This window comes from Dermacentor variabilis, chromosome 1 (assembly GCF_050947875.1).
Source record: "Dermacentor variabilis isolate Ectoservices chromosome 1, ASM5094787v1, whole genome shotgun sequence".
Classification (NCBI taxonomy): Eukaryota; Metazoa; Arthropoda; class Arachnida; order Ixodida; family Ixodidae; genus Dermacentor; species Dermacentor variabilis.
The window spans coordinates 216,862,976-216,886,970 of NC_134568.1; the positions used below are offsets into that span (position 1 = coordinate 216,862,976).

The following is a 23,995-nucleotide window of genomic DNA, read 5'->3' on the forward strand; positions in this document are numbered from 1 at the left end:
AACAAAGACGGGCCGAAGCGAACAGCGAAACTAACCAGGCTGCGGCCGCCGATGTTCCGGGCTGGTTTGCGTCGTCGTCGGTTTCAGAGTCAAACTCCGACGAAAAGGCAGCATCCTCAGACTAGCTGCTGCTCGATCCATCGATAAAACCGGCCGCAGACGCAGCGGATCCACGAGATCTGCGATCTTTTGAAACGCGCGCACCGCTCCCGGAGGCGGCCATTTTTGCTTTCTACTTTGGCGATTGCTAAACTTCGGAGCCCGTTCAAAACTCACCGCCAAGCGGGAAAAGAGCGAACGGCTCGGGAAACAAAACCATAGTACTTCTCTCTCACGTCCGATGGCGCAGTGTGTTCGTGAGCGGAGCAGAAGGTCTCGAAAGCGGCGTTTAAAGCCTTCGATAGCGGGCTAACGATGGCCAATGGACGCGGTAGGGAAAGAGGTAAAACCAACACTCGATGATTTTAACCCCCGAATTTCACAAATATAAAACCAGGAAACGAAGGACCCTAGGTATATTTTACCTCGTATGACGTCCGTTCGGAATGCTGGGTTCTGGAAACCCGTCGTGGGGCTGCAGCTCCGGCTGTGGCATAGGGCTCCGTTCTGGGCTCCTTCCTGAACCAAAGGCTCTAAGGACATTCGAGCCTGCACACAAAAGCGAAACAGCGAATTGATAAAAAGACACACATAACGTTTTCTTGTGCTAGAACTATGCCACACACTTGCCCGTGTGTGCGTTAGAAGTCTGCCAGTTCTAAATGAAATACGTGAGACGGAAGCTGGCTGTATTCTCCATCCCAACATGCACGTGCTCTGGCCCTTGGTCCCCGAGTGATTCCACACCCCTTTCTCTTGTACCGAAGAACAGAGCCTGCGGGAATCGTGCTCTGGTTAATCGCACTGCCATTCATCAGGGCCTCTTATTTCTAAACTGCCGTATTGGCCAAGGCCCGTGCACCCACGAGCACCGTGAAAACCAACGTCTACTTTACCATCTTGTGTTTTTCAGCACCATCTGATCCTCATCATTGGTAACAGGAAGGAAATTTTTCTTCAAGAATACATGATTTCCAGTCTACGAATAAAAACAAAGAAGGCCATCTGTGACTGGGGCCTGAATAATCATTGAATCTCCATTGGCTGAGTACGGCTGTGGCCACTTTACACGAGCGGTGATGCAATTCGTGTTGTCTTTTATTTTTATAACGTAGCTCTTAATGGGACCCGTTCCTGCGGCGAGCGTCGGCGGCGTAACCTAGCGAACGAGGACAACAGCGAAAGTTGAAAGAGCGAATGCGGAGCGGCAGATGAAAGACGTGAGCCACGAACGGCGGACACCAATGAGAGCGGCCCCTTCAGTGACGTGCGCTCGGGAAACTAGTGTCATGCGGACCCGCCCGACCGCTCGACGCGTACTCGTATCTGGTCTCAGCCGGACGGCTATTTCATACTATCGGGTGCTCGCGTCAGCTCTCGCTCACGCGTGTTTGGTTTGCTTGGTTTGGTCTCGTTCGCACTTGTTTCGATTGTCATGGTTTGCGATTGCTTTGTAATATGACTGTATGCGCGACGCGAATTGTGTAGTACTGTCTGGAAGCGAAGCGGCACCAGCGATTACATTGGATCCTTCGATGAGTCATGCAGAAAACCCGATTGGCTTGACCTGCAGATCAAATTTTCGACGATTGCCGACTCTGCTACATGTCTCTCTTGAATTATTTGCCTCAATATATCGCGAAATAAAAACATGTACAGAGCTGCGCTGAAATTTCGCATTAGGGAGTATCGTAATCGTCGGTGAATTTTTCATTGTACCAAAGAGTAATGCAATGCTGAAGGGAATGCTTATACTGGGTGTCGCAACTATCATGCACCAAGATTTAAAAATAAATGCTACGTAGCTGGACAGAACCGAGGTAATGTTGTTTGACGTCGGTTGGAAATACTCAGATTATTTTTCGCATTGCGCCTACTTACATAATCAGACTTAATTAATCAATGAACTTCTCAAATATTTAATTAGATGAAAAGTGTCAATGAGAAAATTGTAGAGCGATATGAAACACTCCCGATGCGGCTTTCTGTTGCTCAATACGTGCTACATAAAAGTGTTTTTCCGAGCGTGAAAGAAGCCCGCGAATACAAGCAAAATTGCCGCGCGACTGGCCGCTCGAGGCACTTTGCGTGTGCCACAAGTATTGTCACAAACGTAGGGAGAGTGTTATCTACATAGCACTTGAGCGCGAAAGGACATGCATTACCCTCTTCCTCGGAAGTCAGACCTTGTTGGCCGAAGTGGTTCAGCCTGTCTGTCGATCATACGGCTCCTCCGTAATGAATAATAGCGTAAACAGTCGTAAGGCACTCTATTAATATTATTCTTCGATGGGAAGAAGCGGACACCCTACAACGAAAGTACATCTTAAAAGCACCCAGTGGCCAAACGAGCAAGCCTCCTCCTTGTAGTCCTCTGCCACCCCTAAAAAAAGTTGTTTCACAAGCTTAATGCGCTCTACAAAATCCTTTTAACAGGTCACATGAAAGTTACCCTATAAATATGAAATGCCGCCTTTACTTATATTTATTTACATTCTATTTAAAAAGTACACTTGGGTATACTAAACAATGAGCTGCGCGCCTAGTCGTCTTCTCGCGTGAAGTCATCGCAATAGCCCAAGATAGCGTGACCACCAGGTCAGCGAGGCAGATTAAGAAAGGCGCCCCACGCATGAAATTAGATCTGGTCCTCTAAAACTTGCTCATTGTATTTGAAATCGTTTTATACCTGCAAATTGGTTTTTCTCCAGTAAATCACACACCTTTATTACAAATATCAGTCTCCTTATAATTATCTTGTTTTTATTGTTATTTGTACAGTTTTCACTTCCTCGTTTACTTTCTCTATTAAGCTATTACCTACTGAACCGCTTTTAGTCACCGGCTTCTTGGCCAAATCACTCGTGGAGTGTTCATCACATAGACAGTCCCGAGTCAACAGCTGCGCTAAGCAGCTCCACTGACTTCTGAGTCTGTTTTTCTATGTTTATATATGTGTTTATAGAGGCGCTGGCGCCTGTAGGCGGTGCCGGCTACCTCTCTTTTCTGACTATATAAATGTGCACGAAATGATTCAAATGTTCGAAGCAAATATGAGAGACTTTTCAGTTGCTCCAACCACAGGCATCGTTTCTTTGTCTGTAAGCTTGAACATCTAGTGCGCTTAGATGACTGCGACGACTACCCTCCACAGCATTCGCTTACATGGCTCGAGAAACATCGCAATATTATTTTTTTCCTTAGTCATAATTCAACACTCTCTGAAATAAATAAACTAGAACTATTTGCCGTGCCTGTATTCAAGAGTTATAAGTGCGCATGATTCCTTTAACACTGTTGGTGACGTTACCCAGCGCTGTTATGATTGACCTAAGTTTTCCGAGAAGCCATCGACTACCACATCTGGCGACGGAGGGGTGCCCCACCAGTAACATGCAGCTGTCACGGTTGATGTTCACGCCTCATCATTCACTTCTCTTCAAGACAGCAACGTCGTCCTCCTAGCCGTCACGAAATGGCCACTTATCGGTGAAAGGGCCCTTGTCGAGAACTCCCGTGGGAAAGCGTCGACGACAGGCGGTTGCCTCATATTGTGTCACGTTGGAGACATGTGCGCCACGTTGAAGCACAACAAGCAGTGCATAGAAGGCAGGAGCACAACGAGCAGAACATTGAGGACAGCACCACGAGCAGCACAGTGGAGACCAGTGAGGGGCGACAGAGGTGAACGATTCGGCTGGCCAGTGGATTCCCTCAACGCGGGAAAGAGGAGTTATTTAAAGCCGTCGAGAACAGGTTGCCATTGCACTCGCGCTCACAGACCCGACTACCACCCACGTCTACAGCGATTCACGCTCGGCCGTCAAAGCCTTTCAGAAAGGAGCACTTGCAAGACAAGCACTACAAATAATCAATAGATCCGCACCGCTGCAGCGTCACACCATCTGCTGGTTCCCGGCACACCTCGGAGAGATCGAGGACGCCCCTCGCAATCTCAATGAGATGGCTCACAGGAGCGCGCGAGACCTAACCTTCCGCGACGCCCCCTATTCTGGTCGTGACCATCCCAGCGAGAATCGGGACCCTCCCTCCACATATAACGAGATCATAAAGCACTTTTATCTAGACCGCAGAATATACAGCACACCTCACAATAAGCTCATCAGGCCTCAAGCCCTGACGTTCAGAATGCTTCAAACAAACACGTACCCCACGCAGAACAGACTACACAACTACATGCCTGACCTATACAAAACATCATATTGCGAAAATTGCCATAGAACACTAGACGTACATCACTTGCTCTGGCCGTATGGTCGGACCCACGCAAACAAGGATCAAGACTCCGCCAGGCTACAAGACGCATTACGCAGCACGGACCTGGCGGAGCAGCTCTGAGCCGTCCAGCGAGCCCACGATGCGGCCAGGGAGTTACAACTCCCGGTCCCACCGTGGGAGTAGCCCGCTCTATGGGACCTTGCGCCCCGTAGCTCGCAGGACCTTTCTATAAAGTTACTCCATCCATCCATCCTGGCCCCCGTGTTAGATCAGAACTGCTCGAGACTCGGATAAGAGTCACAGCCATATACCAATGAAGTGAATACAACCTTTTCTTCTTTTCTTCATCACGATGCCCGGCTTCGTCGTCGTTTCCTTATTCTTGCGGTGAAGACCCACCTCACCCGGTCGAGATCGTATCAGCGCCAATGACATATACAGTGTATGCGATATTTATGCCGACGCCCGGGCGTTGACCGAAACAGTCACAGCGCCGTACAAAGGCGTTATCGGAGGGGACGATTATTCGCTCTTCTTTCCAGTGTTTGCTTTCAAGTATTTCAAGTATTTCAGTGTTTGCTTTCAATTGTCGCTACCACAGCAAAGCAATTACCCTCTCCCTATGCGTGTTTCTTTTCTTCGTTCTTGCTGCTTATATGTTCCGTTCACAATTATCTCCAATGATGATGACACCATTACTCGGAAATACTACATCTCCCAATATCATTCATGAATGCACAGTTGTGAACGAAACGCAAATATGACGACGACAAATGAGAAAATCATAATGCGTAAACGAAGGGGTTGACTGCGCCACCAAGAGTTGTGATCGCTTTAGGCAGCAAACACAGAAAGAGCAGGAAGAGTAATGGGGGGGGGGCACCCCCCAACTGCAACCTCTGACGGTGCGCAGTTACTGGCTCGGTCAACGTTCGCACGATAACATTTGCATGCATGCGTGCGTGCGTGCGTGCGTGCGTGCGCGCGCGCACGCGTGTGTGTGTGTGTGTGTGCGTGTGCGTGTGTGTGTGTGTGTGTGTGTTGACATAGCGGAGTACATGCGTGGAAGAGAGACCGTTTTTACATTTAAAGGTTAGCAAGATGCTGCCGATGCACTCGGCATTTAGACATTACGCAAATTTTGTTTTTAAATTAAATACTTCTATCTTACTGTCATAAACAGTCATGGTCAAACTGGCACAGACTGATCGATTCCAGTTGGCACTGCCGCGATACCTAATATGTTCTGTATTGTCCACTAAACATATGATCGAAAGTTCTCGCTGAAAACATTTTCTTTGTGTAAATTATCTTGCATTATCTTGTAGTGCCTGCTACTTAGCAATCAAGATACAGACAATCGTGACCGTAATAATATAGGATCGCAGATATAGTATTTTAAGAACTTCTAACTGTCAGCAAGCTTTCGAGTGTGAAAGCATATGACTGCCTTATATGCAGCAGTATACCTTACAATGACAATCCATCTGATAATATGCTGTTATGCTCGACATCTGATTATGAGTTAAGGTGCCAGACCATTGTACGCCGGAAAGAGGCAAGTTTTCTCAATTTCAAAGCGACAGAAGGCATTCCACACACGATAATCGCATAGACGAAGACACTGACCCAAGTACGATTACAAGGCTACCATGAGTGTCAGTAAGGCTGTAGACCAAAATATTAACCAAAAGTTTCCTTTTCAGAGCGCTGGGCGTACAAAGAACAAAAGCGAAAAAAATCCACAAGTGCGCGATGCACGTGTCGCGTGAATTCACCTCGTTTTAACAGCGCGAATTTAGGTGCAAATGCGCAGTAACATCCAAAACTGGCAGCAGCTCTGCCTGTTGTTCAAAAGCCTTCATTCAAGACACAGCTGCTGCGTTCAGCGAACATGCGTCGCACGTCTGCCACCCGTGTCCTTGTCCGAAGACATAACCAGTGCCTTCTCACCTCAAAGGGCAATCTGCCAATGGGAAACTGCAGCGCAAGACTGTGTCCAGTTCTAAACGAAGCAACAAGGGCCTTAGCTCCTGGAGCTGCTCTGTGTCTCGAACCGGCCGCACTTCACTCCGCGCGCTTCCTTTTGCGGGTGAGGGCTCATTAGGTCGGCGGACGGACACAACCTGGTGGTACCTGCAGACTCTCGCCTCAAGGGCGGCGCTTCAGACAGACGAGTTGTCGTGACCCGTAGTATTTATTTTCTCTTTGCTGTTTTGCCTTTTTTCTGGGTATGCTGCTAAGATTGGGACATGACAGACCCCTATTGATCGGGCGGCACTGTGTTCGCTCTGTGTTGCTAAGCGCCACTTCCCCTTACAACATTCCTGACGCGTCGCGTGGAAAGGATGACGCGAAGCGACGTGAACCTTCTGTATCTAACGTTATAAACTCGCGTGTCAAATAGGGCGCACGTACTTCGTAAAAAAATTGAGCGTGTCACATATATAGGCCTACTCGTTTAGAGCCATTGAACTGTGTCTAAGTTGAATCTGATAGTACTAAGACTACAAGTTCGAAGAAAGCCGTGATTTCAAGCCTTCAAGGGGTGGTTGGAACATGAACGAGTTTTGCACCAGTGTGATTTTAAAGACGATTTTGAGGTCTTCCATCCAAATGAGCCTGAACTTTGCAGAACTGGGGCGCTATAACGTAAAGTTATTCCAAACTTTTCTATTCCAGTTCTGCAATCCGCCCTCCGCGATTGGTCCAAAATTTTGGGGCCACCCACACTTCGCCTGTCTGTCACGCGACGGCACGACAACCGCGATCGTTGCCCATCTGGTATGACGTGAGCACACTGATTATGCATGAATAGACCGAACAAAAGAAAAAATAATGATTTCTAATTCGGCGCCTTTTCGCCATTAGGCCTCTGCTATTGGTAAAAGGGTATCAGGCTGCGTCCACTTCGCCTGTCTGTCACGCGACCTCACGAAACCGCGAAAACTTACCGTGCCAAAGTGACATGTACGCGTTAAAGATGCATTAATATGCTGAACAAACGTGATTTTTTTTTCTGAATAGCCAGAGACTTTTCCGAAAAGAAGATGGCTGCCCGCCGATTGCTCAGGCACTGGCTATTCGTACCTGCCGGAGGGCATGGATTTGCGTATAACAAAGCTTTTTGCGTGGCAGTATAACGTTATCGAGCATTTTCGGCACGTTTACGACATCACTCTGCCACCGCTTCTTTGCTGAGGATCGGTTTAGCCGCATTCTTAACTTTCCATTGCACGCCGCAGCGATGTTCGACCAGCCACCGCAAGCTAAGTAAAGGGAAGTGGACCAATCGCTGACGCCGGCACCACCCTCCTCATCGGATTATCTACTTTCACTTCGCTGACTAGGCCCAATATACTCTCCACTTGAGCTTGCTCCTCGCCTCTTGTCAGCCAAATAGATAAGAAAAAGCGCTCAATGTAGGCAATTTTATTCCCTTTGAAAGCAAACAAATGTGACCTCCTATAAACGAGAAGAGCGTTTGATTGGGCTGTTCAGAGAATGCTGCGGGTCACCGCCCGATGCTTTCGTTAGCGGTTACGTAAATTTGACGTCAGGAGATCGTAATAAAAACGGATTGGAATAGTTTCACGCTATAGCTCCATTGAATTCTAGAGTTTACAGAAAGTTAATTCTGGAGTTTTTGGAATTTCGGTGATAGCGGGAGTACGGGCTCGTGCGAGCCAATGGCTGGGGACAAATAGAATTTAAAAAAAGGCAAGATTACAAAAACGCCAATCTCACGATGAATGTCGACGGTAATGAGATTAGCATTGAAACAATGTATAGCAACATACCGTGTTGTCACCGCCGAAACGCGTCATGCATGAGGCGTGTACAGTCGGCGTCACCCTTGTGTTGAGCGCGGGAACGGTGGCCGCCGGACTGCTCCGCAGTCAGCCAGCGACGCCTAACGGTAGTGGCTGGGCCCGAGATTAGATGCGTCGGCCACGCGTACCCAGACACTTCTTATCTCGAGCCCAGCAGCTACCGTTAGACGTCACTGGCTGACTGCGGAGCAGTCCGGCGGCCACCGTTCCCGTGCTCAACACAAGAGTGACGCTGACTGTACTCATGTAGGCTCGTTTCTCGCGCTTCCCTCTGGACACGCTGCGCCATCTAGCAGTGCCGCCACGAAGCCCGCGCGTGCCACGTGCGTTAATATATATTCAGACTATATTCATGGTCTGAATATATATGACGCGGGTTCGATTCCGCACAGCACCGGAACAATCTTAAAGGATTCTTTTTGTCATTTAAATGCGGTACATACCCAGTGGCCCAAGTTGGCGCGAAAAAGGCTCATTGAAGAGCGGCACGTACCCAATGTCGCAGAGCCAGAGACCCAAGTTGTTTTGACGACTGGCTTCGAACCCGCTTCCCTCCGAAGAGCGCAGCCCGATGCTCTACACATTTGACCATGAACTACACAGTGATCCAAGTTGGCGGGAAAACGGTTAGATCCGGACGGACGGATGGACACTGGAAAGTGCGTGGAGTATCCTTTAGAATGCCAATCGCATTAAAGAATTGTTACAAAATGCGACATGATGGCTATCGTATATAGGGTGTCCCAGCTAACGTTAGCCGAACTGTTCATCAAAAAGATATTTAAAAAAACAGAGTGCAAGCTCACCTACTGTGTTCGGTTTTCAGAACGCTGACGGCCGAACACCGTAGGTCGTATAATTGCATGTTGCATCGTGCTTTATAAATATTTTTTTCCGTTGAACGGCCTGGCTAACTGGGAGAGACAGTATGTGTAAGAGTAATGGCTCTACCATAGCTACACGGGACAACCTGATGCCCAGCTGCTCACCACAGTGACCATAAGTTTGCCGGAGACGTACCTTAGCTTTACTTTGCAAAGTGGTTGATTCAGATTAATTCAAATTTTGATATCCCGTTGTGACAACGAATGAATTAACAGTTGGCTATCTCATCGTGAACAGTGTCACTATACCAACCAATTGCTTTACTGAGAAGTCGACGAGCAGTCCGCTGTCAGGGTTATAGATAGACAAGCTCCATGTTTGTAAATAAGAAACCCATTACATAGCTAGCGCGCAGTCGCATGGACATAATAAAAAAGAAACACTTTTCCTTATTTCTTGTTGAACCACTTCAATTCGCGACCGCAATAATCTGTGGCTTCGTTTACGACGATAAAAGGCTCAGGACCAATAGGTAGTTTTCACGTGACGTCATGGACGCAGCTTCTTACCATGCTAGTACCCGAACATGGCGGCCTCGATGACATCAGTGCACCATGTTATCACGCGTGTATTGTTTTGCTTTTTGACGGTAACCGTTTTTCACGGGATTATCACTGATATCACTATGTCGCTCAGCGCAAAAGACACCTGTCGCCCTGTCACGTTCTCTGCATATGTAGCTTTCCGACGTGCTAGTACACCCAAAATGGCGGCCACGGTGAAGTCAATGCAAACTATCTATCTATATTTATTTATTTAAATATACCTTACAGGCCCCTAGAGGTATTGTGTAAGCGGGAGAGTACACTCAAAGATTATACAATTAGAATACATATGTGAATACATATACCAAAAATAGAGGGTAAGAAATGCGCTAACATGCACTAATTTGGTGTTAAAAATTTTACAAAAGACAAACCGAATGATTTTGACCGCGAGAGGTCAGTGAACAAGCACTTTTCACAAAGTAAAATATAACCAATAGAATTACTGAGCGAGCGGGACAATATTTGGCTATAACAAAACAGTATTTAAGGGGTAGTAGCACAATAATAATGGGAAACTCAAGAAAAAAATAACACGTTAGGTTATGTAGAGTTTGAAAAATGCGTTGTTAAAAGATGCCGGAATTTTGCCTCGTCACTCTCATAACCGATGGCGTTAGGAAGATTGTTCCAAAGGCGAATGGCTCTTGGGAGAGCGGAGTAGTTAAATGAACCAGTCTTTCCGTAGAAGCGCATGAAATTGAACTGATTATACAGCCGGTGCGACCTGTAATGAGGAGTTTCAAGAGGCAGTACTTATGGTGCTCTATTATGGACATATTTATGAAATAATGATAGCAGGGCTGTATCACGACGATCATGCAAGGGCTGTAGTGAGAGGTCGAGTTTAATTTGTGTTATGCTTTTGTTATAGTCATAACAACGTGAAATAAAACGCGCAGCCCTATTCTGAATATATTCGAGTTTTTCGATCAAGTATTTCTTATGGGGAGACCAGACGGATGCGGCGTATTCAAGCTAAGGTCGAACAAATGTTAGATAAGCTAGTTTACGAATGTCTTTAGTAGAATTATGCAACTTGCGTCTTATGTACCCTAATGATCTTGAAGCATTGGCGCATATGTATGCAATGTGCGTTGACCACAACAGAGTCGTAGTAAAGTTAACACCAAGATATTTATATATGAGTATAGTGCAATACTGATGTTATTTAGGTGATAAGGAAACGTAAATTTAGTATGCTTGCGGCTAAAAGAAATAATTTTACATTTAGAAACGTTAAACTTCATTAGCCAAGTGCTACACCAAAGAGAAATAAGTTCTAGATCTTTTTGGAGGATTGCATGCTCATCGACACATTTGATGGAACGATAAAGAATACGGTAATCTGCAAAAATGCGCACGTGTGAAGAAATGTTACTGAGTAAGTCATTAATGTATATTAGAAGTAGTAATGGCCCAAGAACGCTGCCTTGTAGTACACCTGAAGTAGCGTGCGAAATAGAAGAAAATCAATAATTGCTGTGAATTCCTGACGATTAGAAAGGAAATTGCGAATCCATGTTAGTGTAAGAGAACCTAATTTAAGGGCAGATAATTTCAAAATCAAACGGCAATGTGCTACGAGGTCAAACGATTTTGAGAAGTCTAGAAAGGCACCAGTTTGTAGATCCTCTTCCATGTTAGCATGCAAATCAGTTGTTAATTCTAGTAATTGCGTTTCACAAGAGAAGTTTCTCCGAAATCTGTGTTGGTTAGAAAATAAGAATTTGTTGGCTTCCAGGTGACTGTAAAGATCTGATGCAATTACATGTTCTAGCATTTTCCAGCATATAGATGTTAATGATATTGGACGGTAGTTTTCCGGTGCGCGTTTATTACCTGACATAATATGGGTATGACCTTTGCTATCTTCCAATCTGAGGGCAGCAGTCCAGTCCCTAAAGATTGCCTGAAGATGTGAGACAGAATTTTACTAGATGCTATGACGGTGTTTTTCAGAATTTTGGAATTAATGTCGTCAACGCCACAGGATGTGGTTAGCTTGAGGTTATTTATCAGGTATGCTACACCTACAACTGTCATTTCAATTGGTGAAATGAATTGGTAGTTCAGCTCCGATGCATCTGGCAGATCAGCCTGATCTTCTGTGGTGAATATAGAAGAAAGATAAGTATTTAATGTAGAAGCACACTGATTACCTGGAATAGGAGCGTTATTATTGTTGTGTAAAGAAATGTTTGTGTAGTCCTGATCTGGGCTTACAATATGCCAGAACTTTCTGGGATCAGATTTTAGAAGAGATGGTGGGTCATGAGTGAAGTATTTATCTTTAGCTGAAGACAGGACAGGACAGTAAATTTTCAAGGTTTCCTTCTACGTGTCCCAAGCTGCTTGCGTGCGCAAGCGCTTAGCACTTTCGTAATGGCGCTTCTTCCTGTTTCTCAGTAAGCGTAGGGATCTGGTGAACCAAGGGTTAGATTTATCATTGATTATCTTAGTGAGAGGGACGTACTGGTTAACCAAGGCAGAAATCTTATTCCTGAAGAGTATCCAATTCTCCTCCGCCGACCGACTGTGAAATTAAAGAAACAGCATGTGGGAAAAGAATATATCTAATTCCGAATTCATAACGTTGTCATTGGCTTTCTTATAATGGCGTATTTTTTATTAGCGAAACCTGGTTCACAGAATCATATCAAACCTGATCATACAGTCATATGCCTCTACCAGAACCAGCAGATTCACAGTAAGCAACGTTAGGCAGCTGTCTGTATGACGTCATGGCCTGGAGCAAGAGCATTGTGACATCAACATAGGCGCAGAATACGTAAGAGAATGATACATAACTCATATGAGTTTTTTTCGAGTGTGTGCGTCTGTCGACACTTCAAAAGACGAAGGATCGTAAGGAAGTACGATATACTACAGGTCGCAGCAGGGCATAACTGATGCGAATGCTTCCATGTTTTTGTCTATTTAGTAAGCAAAGAAAATATCACATGAACTTTAGAACTACATCAGTTCGAAACCAGCAAAGCAGTGCATGCCGCTGATCTGAAAAATGTAAAGGCCATAGAATGAACAAGTTGAGGACAAATATGCTAATGAAACTTTGTCATTCAAGATCCTTGTTTACATTCTTGTACATATGCAACGGCCAGTGAAAAATCTCAATGACGCTGTCATTTGTTCCAATGTATTACGCAGGAGCAGCTGTCACCGGTCGTGTATCGTGAGTAGTTGCACCGAAATTATTGTCGCAACAGGGAGCACGTATAAAAAGCAGGAGTTCTGCAGAATATACGAGGGCGAGTCAAATGAAAGTGAGCCAATGCGAATATATGACAAACGGGGTACTTTATTTAAAAGTAGCCTTCATGAGCATTTAGACATTTGTCCCATTGACTAACGAGTCGCGTAAATCCCGCCTCATAAAGCTCCTTGCGTTGTTGCTTCAAAACGTCTGCAACTGACTTTCAAGTCATCGTCCGAGACGAATCTGGTTCCCTTGAGCTGTTTTTTCGGTTGCCCCAAAATGTGGAAGTCGCAAGGCAACAGGTCTGAGCTGTATGGCGGATGTTGCAGCGTTTCCCGCTTGAACTTTGCCAGTTTTGTATTAACCACATCAGCGACGTGGGGACGGGCATTGTCGTGGAACAAGACGGCCCCATTCGTCAATTTTTCACGTAGTTTGTTCTTGATTGTGACATGCAGCCGTTGCGGCGTTTCACAATATCGGAAACAATTGATAGTCTCTCAATATTTAGCAAATTCTATCAGTGATTGCCCCTGACAATCGAAAAATAAAAGTGAACAACACCTTTCCGGCGGAAATGACGGCCTTTGCTTTCTTTGGGGGTGGTGAATTCGAATGTTTCCATTGTAAACTTTGCCGTCATGTTTCAGGCTTGTAGTAGTGGTATGATGGTTCGTCTCCGACCACAATTGCAGACAAGAAATCATCACCCTTATTGTGGTACCGGATCAGATGAGTAAAGGTAGCGCCGAACTTCTCCATATTTTGGCTGTGGTTCAAAATCTTGGGCAGCCATTGCGCACACAAGAGCCGATAACCGAGATGTTCATGAATTAAGGCGTGAACGATGACGGTGAACCGAACCGTGACTGAGGTTCACACGCTCTGCCAGTTCATCGATGCTTATCTTCAGTTCTTGTGTCATCAGCTCATCAACCTTTGCAATTTTGTTAGGGGTGATTGCACGATGGCTTTGGTCCGGTTTGGGATCGTCTTTGCAACTTTCACGTCCTTCTTTGAACCGTTTGTTCTAACCCTTCACAGTGGCCAATGAAATGCAATGTTCAATGTACACAGCAGCCATACGGTGACGAATTTCTTTTTGGGAAACACCTTCAGCTGTCAAAAACCTCACGGCACCACGCTGCTCAACTTCTGGTTACGTCACGCAACCATGTTCAACCCAGTGTATGAGCGCATTAAAGAAGATTTATCCTCACACCTGCGCGTTACTTTTGCATATGAGAGATGCCTGTGTGCTACGCGCAGACCTTGCAGATAATGAACAGATCCATAATTGCGCAGGGTGGGTAGGCTCACTTTCATTTGACTCGTCCTCGTACATTGGAAATGCGAAGATACAATGCAATATACAAATGCGAAAATACAGCTTGATAAAGGGCAAAAAAGTGCCACTGGAAACAAAGCTCCCTGCACGTATGCACGACACCTCGCAACAAGATACGTATCTAAGAAAAAGTCACGGTATATAATGGCTCAAACAAGGCAAATAAACATGTTGCGCAATCAGAGATTCAGAGAATCCTAGATCCCTCCCCAATTCCATCCACTCCCCCCGATGTATCGCTTGCTCCTCGCTTTTCTCCCTTGCGCACACAAGACTTAGCCACTCGGCTCACCCATTCCCCCCAGCCCCCACACGCTTTCACTCGAACATACAGCATGCGGCGCGCGGTCACAATGTTATCGCCCTTGGGCATTGGACTTTATGCGGACCATGAGGGCGACGGCAGGAATGCGCCTAGAGTGTCCATATAATTGCTATCGCAATAATATATTAAGCGTATCCGGCAGCTGAAGCGTCCCATGGCCCATTACTTTCCGCAAAAGAAGTAACAAAATCGAACTTTCACCATGCGACAATTCGCTGCGCCGCGACAATGCCTTTTTTTTTTCTTTTGAGGATCCGGGGCACCGAAATGAAAAAAAAAACGCGAAGTATGTTGTACGCAGTCGAATGCCTACTTTGGGCAACTAACGTGGCTATTAAAGGAATATCGAAGAAAACACGAGACGCTTGGTCCACCAAGAACCATGCCCATGCGCATACTGTTTGGTATCCTACACTTGCGAGACAAGACTTTCTGCAGAGGTTGCGCTCAAGCGAACGCGGTGCAATCCGTCGAGTCCCCACAGTGATGGCGTCGAGCGACCATTGTTTCTTTTTCTCGTCTGCTAGCTAGAAAGCGCCAAAAACTCTGCCAGGCGAAAATGCACTCGGCCAGAGAAAACCGAACGCGAACCGAAGTGCGCCGCACGGTGGTCGGATCAACACGAAAACAACGCATGCGCTCTGGCTGGCTCTGGCAGCCCGCGGGTAGGGGAGCGAGAACAAAAATATTTAAGAGGCTCAATGTGTCCTCGCAATTAAAAGTCAAAGTAGAAAAAAATAAATAAGGACGTAGTTACCTTGGCTGGCTTTAGTGTCTTCAGTGGATGCTTTGGCGCAGATGAAAAAAAATTGATATTTTTTTATGTGACATGACGGCACGAACGAACCACCACAACGCTTCGTCTCATCGGGCCTCGCTGCGGGCTTTGCCAACTTGTCTGATATTGTCTTGATTTGGCTTGTCTCGTTGTATGGCCCGATGTACGACTTTGGGAAAGTTAATGAACCTTTGGCGTCAAATATTTATGGGAACATTAAAATTACAAATTTCCGCAATTGTAAATCTAAAGCACACGTTTGGAAATGTCAATGCACCTTTCACATCAAAAGTTTATGAGAACTTTATACCCATAAAGTTTCGGAATTGATATCCACGCGCTCCGTAGATTCCATGATGGAGTGTAGATTCCGAGGCCTCCGCGAGATGCCACGGCGAGCCCGTTTGCCATCAAAACATCCTTGAAACTTTGTGCTCGGATGGGGCTGCTTGCGTTATGTCCTGGTGCACGGGCGTTGCCGCGAAATCCAGCCCGAGTTCGCAATTTTCGCGGTGAAATGGCTTTTCGAGCGTGAAAAAGACATTCTAGACACAATCCAGAATGATTTCCGGCACCGGGGGTTGCTTTGGTCGGCGGTGCATGGACAGCACGAAAAAATTTCGGGGGGGGGGGGGCGCTGAAGCCCCATAAGCCCGTCCCTCCCACCCAGGCTACGCCCCTGCTTCCATCGGTATGTCGCTTTCCCGTGCTCGTTTCGTTACTCCAGCCAAGATTCATGGGGGAGGTTTGTGTGAGCGGACGAAGGGAATGTCATAGACATGTTTGAACTTAAACACGCAAAGCAAGTCTTACAGCATAGTACATCGCCGATGAGGTCGTCGCCAACGAAAGGCCGTGAACCTCGTCGATGCCTCTATAAGTTGCTGGCTCGGGGAAACGTTTCCCGCCGCCCAACGCAACTCGCAGTTCTCTTCTTTCCGCCGGGCGGGAAGATTCGGCGTCGGTTTGCGCCTGTACAACGCACAGCAAATCAGGAAATTGCGCGAGGTCACGCGCGTAAGGAGCCCGCTATTTACGACGCGGATGATGCGCGGAGTGTGAGCGCTACAAGCAAGCACACACTACTGCAGGGCGTCCACTCGGACCACGTTCCTCCTGTGTGGGCGCGCCGGCACGCTGAAAGTCATGTCCGCATAGCGCAATGCATTTGTCGATTTCTTCCGGTAATCTTTTGCATCCGTGCCAAGTACGAGAAGAACAAAATGTGTAATAAGAGAAACTGTTTCGCTGATATCGTTACTGTACATAATTTATGTGTCATTGCAGCCACTAGATGGAGGCCTTCTGAATATTCCCTGCTGTATGCAACTTCACCAGGCATTCTTTGTCGGTTGCGTGCATGAGCTACTGCTTGCCGGGACTCACAAGTATGCGTCGTTCCTACCTGCGCACACTTGAAAGTCTTCAAGCAAAAGCACAGCGTACATGCTTAGGCCTGCCGCGCAGCATGGCAACAAACGGTACGAAAACACGTGCTTGACCAATAGATTATCTGTCACGTGAACCTCATAGCGTCTTTCTACGAATGCTCGCCCAACACTCTAGCTGTTTCTCACCGTTGCTATCTAACGACAACCTTGAGGGCAGTTTCTCATCAGCTGTGTCACGTCATGAGAGACTGATACTTCCAGGCTTCGCCCCCGCCGAGACATGTAGAACACATCCATGGGTTCTGCCTTATACATATCTACAACGGACGGCTACACTGTTCAAAACTATACTGAACACACATCTGTGTATGTGCACATCTACATTACCCATGCCATGGACGACAGACTCTTGTCGGAGGAGAGAATCCTGGGACACTGGTCCTGGCCGTCTTAGGCACGCAAAACCATGAACGTATGGTTCCGCTTCCTGAGGGCATGCGGACTGTGTGGCATACTTCGATTGTTCGCTATATGCACTGCATGTGCGCAGTTACCCTCTCTCTCTTTCTCTCTCTCTCACTCTGTTATTTGATTTTAATTCTAATTTTATCATCTTTAATTCCCTATATCTCGTACCCCGGTACAGAGTAGTCAGCCTGTTTTACACAGGCTAAACTTCACGTATTTTACTTCCTATTTCTTCGTCTCCACTACGTGCAATCTTTGTGGTCGCCCTTGGACTCAAGTTATCTTTTGAAAGCGCTTTCTCTAATGAGGACCCTTTATTCACTGCAGCAGTTTAATCGTGAAACCTTTCCTTCAGTAATAAATATTGCGACGAGTTAGGGCATTTAGTGCATTTTTAATAGCTGCCTTAACAGCAACCAGAACAAAGCCTATGGGCTGTTCGGAGTATTACGTAAGTCAATCGCAGACATATTGTGCAGTTCTTCCTCTTTTAATACTACACCTGACGAAGAGTCTGCCTGCTTACTGGAAAAGATGGCGATCCCACAATGAGCAGCAAGGAGATCTAAAAAGCCCGAATCAACACTTTGCTAAGTTTCGTAATTACAGACCGAAGTGGGTGCAAGCGACAATATGCCGCCACACCATCCACAGCTAATACAGCTATCGTTGCTCACAGACACTGACTTCACATGAACTTTCTGTATTGCAAGCTGTAGCACCTGGCAGCTAGACCTGCCGCGGTGTCTTAGCGGCTATGGCCTTGCGCTGAAAATCCCTGCCACGGCGGCCGCATTTATGTAGAAGCGAAATGCAAAAACGCCCTTGTCCCGTGCATTGGTGGCACCTTAAATATGCCCTGGTGGTCAAAATTAATCCGGAGTCCCCCACTACGGCGTGCCTCATAATCAAATCGTGGTTTTGACACGTAAAAACCCCAGAATTCAATTCACTTCATCTGGCATCTAGGGATGTGACAATGAATGTACTGTTAGGTAAAGGTGTGCCAAGCCGTACAACCTGGCTAGAAGTGTATGTCAGAGAATGCTTCTATAGGTTCAAATAGATGGCCAACTGAACCAGTAAGTTGAACAATGACTCATCAGCCTAACTGCACTATATACGTGTTAGAACTATCGTATGACTAATCAACAGATAAAATTGAGAACAATTCTTCAAACTGGGAAATATAAATGTAGGTGTACTGATTATAAACATCAGCAGAACGTCAAAACTATCAGTATATTAAGATAACCTTATATTTACAGATGCAATATGATTTTATTTCATATAAATTTTCAGCATTCTTATTTTTGTGGTACTCATAGCCATAATAGATGGTTGCCTAAAAAGTACGCGTTTGTGAATATATAAAATTTCGAATACGAATCGAATAACCCGCACTATTTTATTCGTATTCCATTCGAGAATTCGCTTTTTGCAGTAGTCGAATATTTGTTTATTTCCAATATATAAGAAATAAAAACAATTACTGCAGTTTTGAGAGAGACATGATGATGGGTGTGAGGACATGTTCCGAAAGACTGTGCTACACGATAGCTGGGGTTGTTGCGCAGAGGCATCATTTCCTGAGCGAACACATCGAGCAGCCAACCTCTGCCCTACACTGTCCAGTAAGTCAATAAGAATATTTTAGACAGCCTATATACGAATTCGTTCCGATATGTTATTTGTCCAGTCTCACCATATATGTTTGCATCCCTTTCAAACAATGTGCGGTGGTGTTGTATCACTCGTCTACAGTGTTCTCTACAGTATCGCAATACAGCGAGCACAACACCGTACTTGCATCTAGTAACGTACTGCTCCCTTGTTTCATTGCTGTCATTGCCACAGTGTCCCAGACAATGGAAATTGGTTGTGTAGCGCCTACACTGACTGGCGAAGAACTGGCGCCTTCGCTACCTCTATCATCCGACCTCATTCCTGTGAGTAGGCAGAACAAGGCGAATCCAAATAAAATCGTGTTTTTGTGTCTCCAAGAAAGAAAAAAGGTTGGACGCGGGCATAATTAACCAATTAATTACACAGCATGTGGACGTGCCTGTGTTCCCGTGAAAATCGCGGACTTCGGACGCATGAGCAGATAACTGAAGTAAATCAAGTACAATTAGGTGAACACAGGTGAAAAGATGGCACTTCTTGCATCATCTGTCACGCGTTTTTGTTTTACTTATGGAACAATGCAGGTTCAAGCCTTTTAGTATGCATAGCGCTTACACACTTCCCGTTTAAAGCATTCATTGGTGGGGCAGCGTACACAGTAAACAGGGTGATCATATTTAAGTTTTACAAAACTAAAAACAAATAGCCTGTTGCAGATAACTAGTTCTAGAGCGTGAGCTAGATTATTCAGAGAGGCGGACATTACTTGCACGGGAAACTGAAACATACCTTCAACTAATTAACACAAAGTCACTAATTATCTTCTGAATTAGTTACTTTCCGGCACACATTCCAATTTACGAATTGTAGCCGGTGAGTTTGCAAGGCGTGTCCACTTGGAATGAATTTTCAGAATGACGCCAGTTTGGAGATATGTGGCCTCAAGCTCGCCGTAAAAATGCACTGTTATCCCACTTACTTTTTAACAAAACGCTCGTTTATGCATTGAAGCACAACGGTAACTGCAACGCCCATGTATTTCGCCCTACACCTTGAGAGAATAATGACTCAAAACTGGTATCGTCCTGTAAATTCATTTCAAGTGGATACGTCTTGCAGGCTCATCGGCTACAAATCGTAAATTGCAATATGTGCAGTAAAATAATTAATTATGACGTTAATGACTAATTTTGTTAATTAGGTAAATACGTGTTTCGATTTTTCGTGGTAGTAATGTCCACCTTTTTGTATAATCCAGCTCAAGGACAACAATTACGCCGTCTGACATGAGCGATATTTAAACTTTTCAAGAAAGTTAGAAATCACTCTAATCAGCCCGCAGTCTACTGACTAATTGAAATCAATATTTCAGTTAGTCAGTAGACTGCGGCCCAAATCAATGGATCTATTGAATAATCAGCAGATCTTACACGATTCGAAAATAATCACAATTCAAGATGATGAATTAGGCAAGTTGGTTGAAATTCATTTTGACGAACACGTAGACATGGCAAAAAAAAAAACTTAAAGCACGCACGCACGCACGCACACACAAACGCATACACAGTATTGAAATGGGCACTCGCCAATGAAAAGAATAGTGGATGTGAGAAATCGTATATATACAACGTAATCAGCGGTGAATTGCAATCTTGCGTTGCGGCAAATCGCGTAGTGTCACTTCTAGCAAACAAAGCCTTTAGTTTCGCAAAACTTAAGTTTCGTTCTGTAATGTCCGTTGCGACACTGACCGAAACAAGTGTGGTAAAATCACAAGGATGGTTTTCGTGTTGTCGACCCGAAAAAACGCTCACCACAAGGACCTTCAGCCAAAATACGAGTACGTAGTAACATCCGCCCCAGAAGCTCGGGCAAGTTCTGGAATCACAGACGCGATTACTACGTGCCAATAAACCGTGATAGTATCTGCACTCTCGCGCGAGAAGCAGGTAAAGAACAGAGTTTTCCATCCGTAAAGCACACTTTGTTATTTGCATTGCGGTACGGCGGGAAAGCTAAGCAGCCGTCGCGGGGTGCGCTTTGTAGTCGTCAACAGTCATTGTCAGCGTTGCCGCCGAAAGGACTGCCGCGCCAGCGCTTTCAAAAGGAGCGGCGCTCATGGATCACAATTTGCACGTCCGCCTCCGCAAATCATTCGCTTATTAGGCCTAGCCGCATAATGCACCTCGCGAGTCTTTTGCACTGCTCTGGCGATAGAAGACGCTTTTTCGCGGTGCCAGATCGCAGTACAACCAAGCGACTCTTATTGTTCGTTCGCAGGAAAATTCGTTCCGGAGGCAAGCGCAGCGCAGATAGATGCAGCTAGTTCCTCCAGCAGAGACCGCCTCGCAGAGAAAGCGAGCAGACTACCGAGGACAGAGCTGGGAACGTCGCTCCGTCGCCTCCGCATGCGTTCTCCGCTGGTGAACGCGATGTCTGTGTACGCACCTTTTCGTCGACGAAGAAGTCCGGCAGTATGTAGTCCAGCATGGCTGGACTGAGCGCTGGCCGGCCGTTATCACGTAATCATGGTCGATTTTCATAAGTGCATTCCCGGCCACCAGCTGACCCGTGCCCGACGAGTGCGCGCCAGACAATAGGTACGTTCCCGGTGCGCGACCGGTGGAGCCATCTTGCAGGAGCCGTTGCAGAGTACCCGGCGTGGCGCCAAGTTTTAAAAGAGGGGGCGCGTTAACGCTGGCACTGCGCCTTGGGAGAAGTGCATAGACGGTTACGTCGGCTTGCAACCACGCACTATTCTAGTGTGAAAGTTAAACGCACTGCGTATACAGACTGGTACATTTTCCATCAACGGATGGAGCCATGTTGAACTCTTGGCTTTTAAAAAAACGAGCAAAAAATCATAATAAAATGAAACGAAATAACAGAGATAAGAGAGACATTACCTGACTTCCATTTCGTTCATTTTCATAGGAAAGAGAGAGAGGGGGAGGGAGTGGGGCAAGGAAAGGCAGGGAGGTTAACCAGACGCACGTCCGGTTTGCTACCCTGCACTGGGGCCAGAGGATACAGGGGCGAAAAGAGAGAAAGAAGGGAATAGAGAGCAATAGTTGCGCGCACCCTTGAAAGTGCGCACCAAGTCTATAAACGGTCGCGGAGACCTGTCGACTCCGTGTTGTAGCGACGACCTCGTTGCTTTCTGTGCCAGCGGCTCGCACGGCCATGGTCCAAGAATCTTAGCTTCTTAAAACAGTCATGTATCCAGCCGATTTAATGCTGTATGAAAAGGGCAGCGCTGGACATCATAACAAGAACAAATGCACAAGACGTGTTCAGTAGTTTCTCCGGCACCACAGCAGTCGCACGCAGGCATGACAGCCATTCCTATGCGGAACGAGTAATTTTTCATGAATGCCACCCCGCTGACAGTGTTGCATTGGAGTGGGAAATCCGTCATGGCAGTTGCAGCTTTAAAGCAGGATCGAGTTTATGTTGCCGACACTTCGAGGAACTAAAAGATGACCAATAAGTGCGCGCGACAGTCCGAGCCAGAAAATAGAGCTTCCTTGCGGCGTCAGTTCTTGATAGCGGGACCGGAAACACTCGGGTTACTTCACGGACGGAGCGGGCCGCCTCGTCGGCGAAATCATTACCGTTCTTATCGACATGTTTTGGTAGGCCCTGAAATATTATGTCGTGCGCTTTCTCAAGAGCTTGATAGTGATAATTTCTTATCTCAGGTACCAATTGCTCGTGAGTCCTGTGTCGCAGGGCAAACTGTAAACTCGGAAGGGCTGCCTTTGAATCGCAAAATATGACCGATTTGTGTTGCCGCTTTGGTAGGACGTGTTGTATAGCAGCACGCAGAGCAGCGTGCTGCAACGTAGAGAAAGCTCGCATGTTATATGCGCTTGCGACTTTTCTCTTGTTGGGCAGACGTTGGGAGGTCAATAACACTGTCGATAAAGGAACGGCTTCGACAAAAGCCTGCTATAGAGTCAGGGTGGGCATTGTAGCATTCGAAGAACCACTCTAGACATGCAAGAACCATCCTTTCCACCACTTTTCTAATGCAGCTTGCCAGATCAATAGGGTCGATATGCCGTCATAAGAAAAACCCACTGCTGCATGAGGGTAATAGAAACTGCACAAGTTAAATGCTTGCGTATAAACAATCTTAAAAATTTGACGTGGCAGGAGTTTACGCCATGTGAAGAAAATATTTTCCACTGTCCAGCACAGGGTTACAACGGAAGCACGCACATTGTTCGGCCAAGCCTGTCTATCATATCACGTTCAGTCATCTTCCCGGTGTTCTGAGTGTCTTTCTCATTGCTTCCTTTATTACCTGTGTTGAGTTTGTCCCATCACGTACAACCCAGTTGTCTGAATTTTGTGTTAATGCGATAGAAAGTATCCAGACGCTCGAGGCGCATTTGCTCCGTCGTCGGAGCTACCATTGGCGTTGTCGTGCTGTCCTGCTATCGACGGTGCATGTGATGCCCGCGCGTGGAGAAATAGAAGGCCTCCATCCGAGACGCGCAGTGCGTTTGTCTCAAAAAAGCGACGAAACAAGGTGGACGCACCGACACGCTCCATTCAACTGGCTCTGCTGGAGCCAGGGCTGCGCTCTGGCTTCCACTGCTGGCATGAGAGTTGCGCGCACACACATTAGCGTCCCCGCTGAGCAGCTGCGTGCTTACCATACACACGGTTGTACATGCACAGGTCTGAAGGTATGAATAGAACGGACAGTACAAATGCCAAGCTAAATTTGTGTAAGTCTTTGTTTAGACACTTGACAAACGCCGGCTGTTGCGGCTTGGCAACGCTACTAAATAATTTAGATCTGCGCAACTTTCGGTAGCTATGCATTACAGACATTGAACGACTTTCCAGCTCTTTCTGAGTGTCTCTTACATCGCGGTCTTGCTCCTTTTTAATGCAATTAGCATTATTTGGATACATTAGGTACTTTTCGGTCTGCCGGTCTCTAATTTCTTTTACGGTGCTCTTCAATTGCTGCGACCGCACTCCAGACGTGCATGTCCAACTGATTAAAGTGAAAGCGCCCGCTGTCTTAGCTGACATGAATAAATGTTTGATGCTTGAAATAGACGGCTATGCAATCGCGCCGTAGTTCATTCGAAGTCAGATATGTAAGATATATATGATGAACCCTAATTTTAGAGTGCCAGCGTAACAAAACTGGCTGCGGTTTGGAGGCCACGTTTAGTGAAGTTTTCTTTGTAGCGTCCGAAGATGTGGTGGTGCATG

The 23,995-nt window shown here is 46.3% G+C and overlaps 1 protein-coding gene across 2 annotated transcripts in view; it reads right to left on the bottom strand.

The window, feature by feature from the left end:
- CngB (Cyclic nucleotide-gated ion channel subunit B) overlaps positions 1-21,374 on the bottom strand; it is a 69,530-nt gene extending 48,156 nt beyond the window's left edge. Inside the window, exons 1-3 of one of the 2 annotated variants that reach the window (XM_075668739.1) lie at positions 21,206-21,374; positions 8,665-8,823; positions 525-648 (exon numbers count right to left, since the gene is read on the bottom strand). In XM_075668739.1, coding sequence (XP_075524854.1) covers positions 525-648; positions 8,665-8,763 — 223 coding nt within the window. In that variant the 5' untranslated portion in view covers positions 8,764-8,823; positions 21,206-21,374. The remainder of the gene's footprint in view (positions 1-524; positions 649-8,664; positions 8,824-21,205) is intronic. The other variant, XM_075668731.1, reaches the window with a different exon arrangement.
- Positions 21,375-23,995: the final 2,621 nt, after the last annotated feature.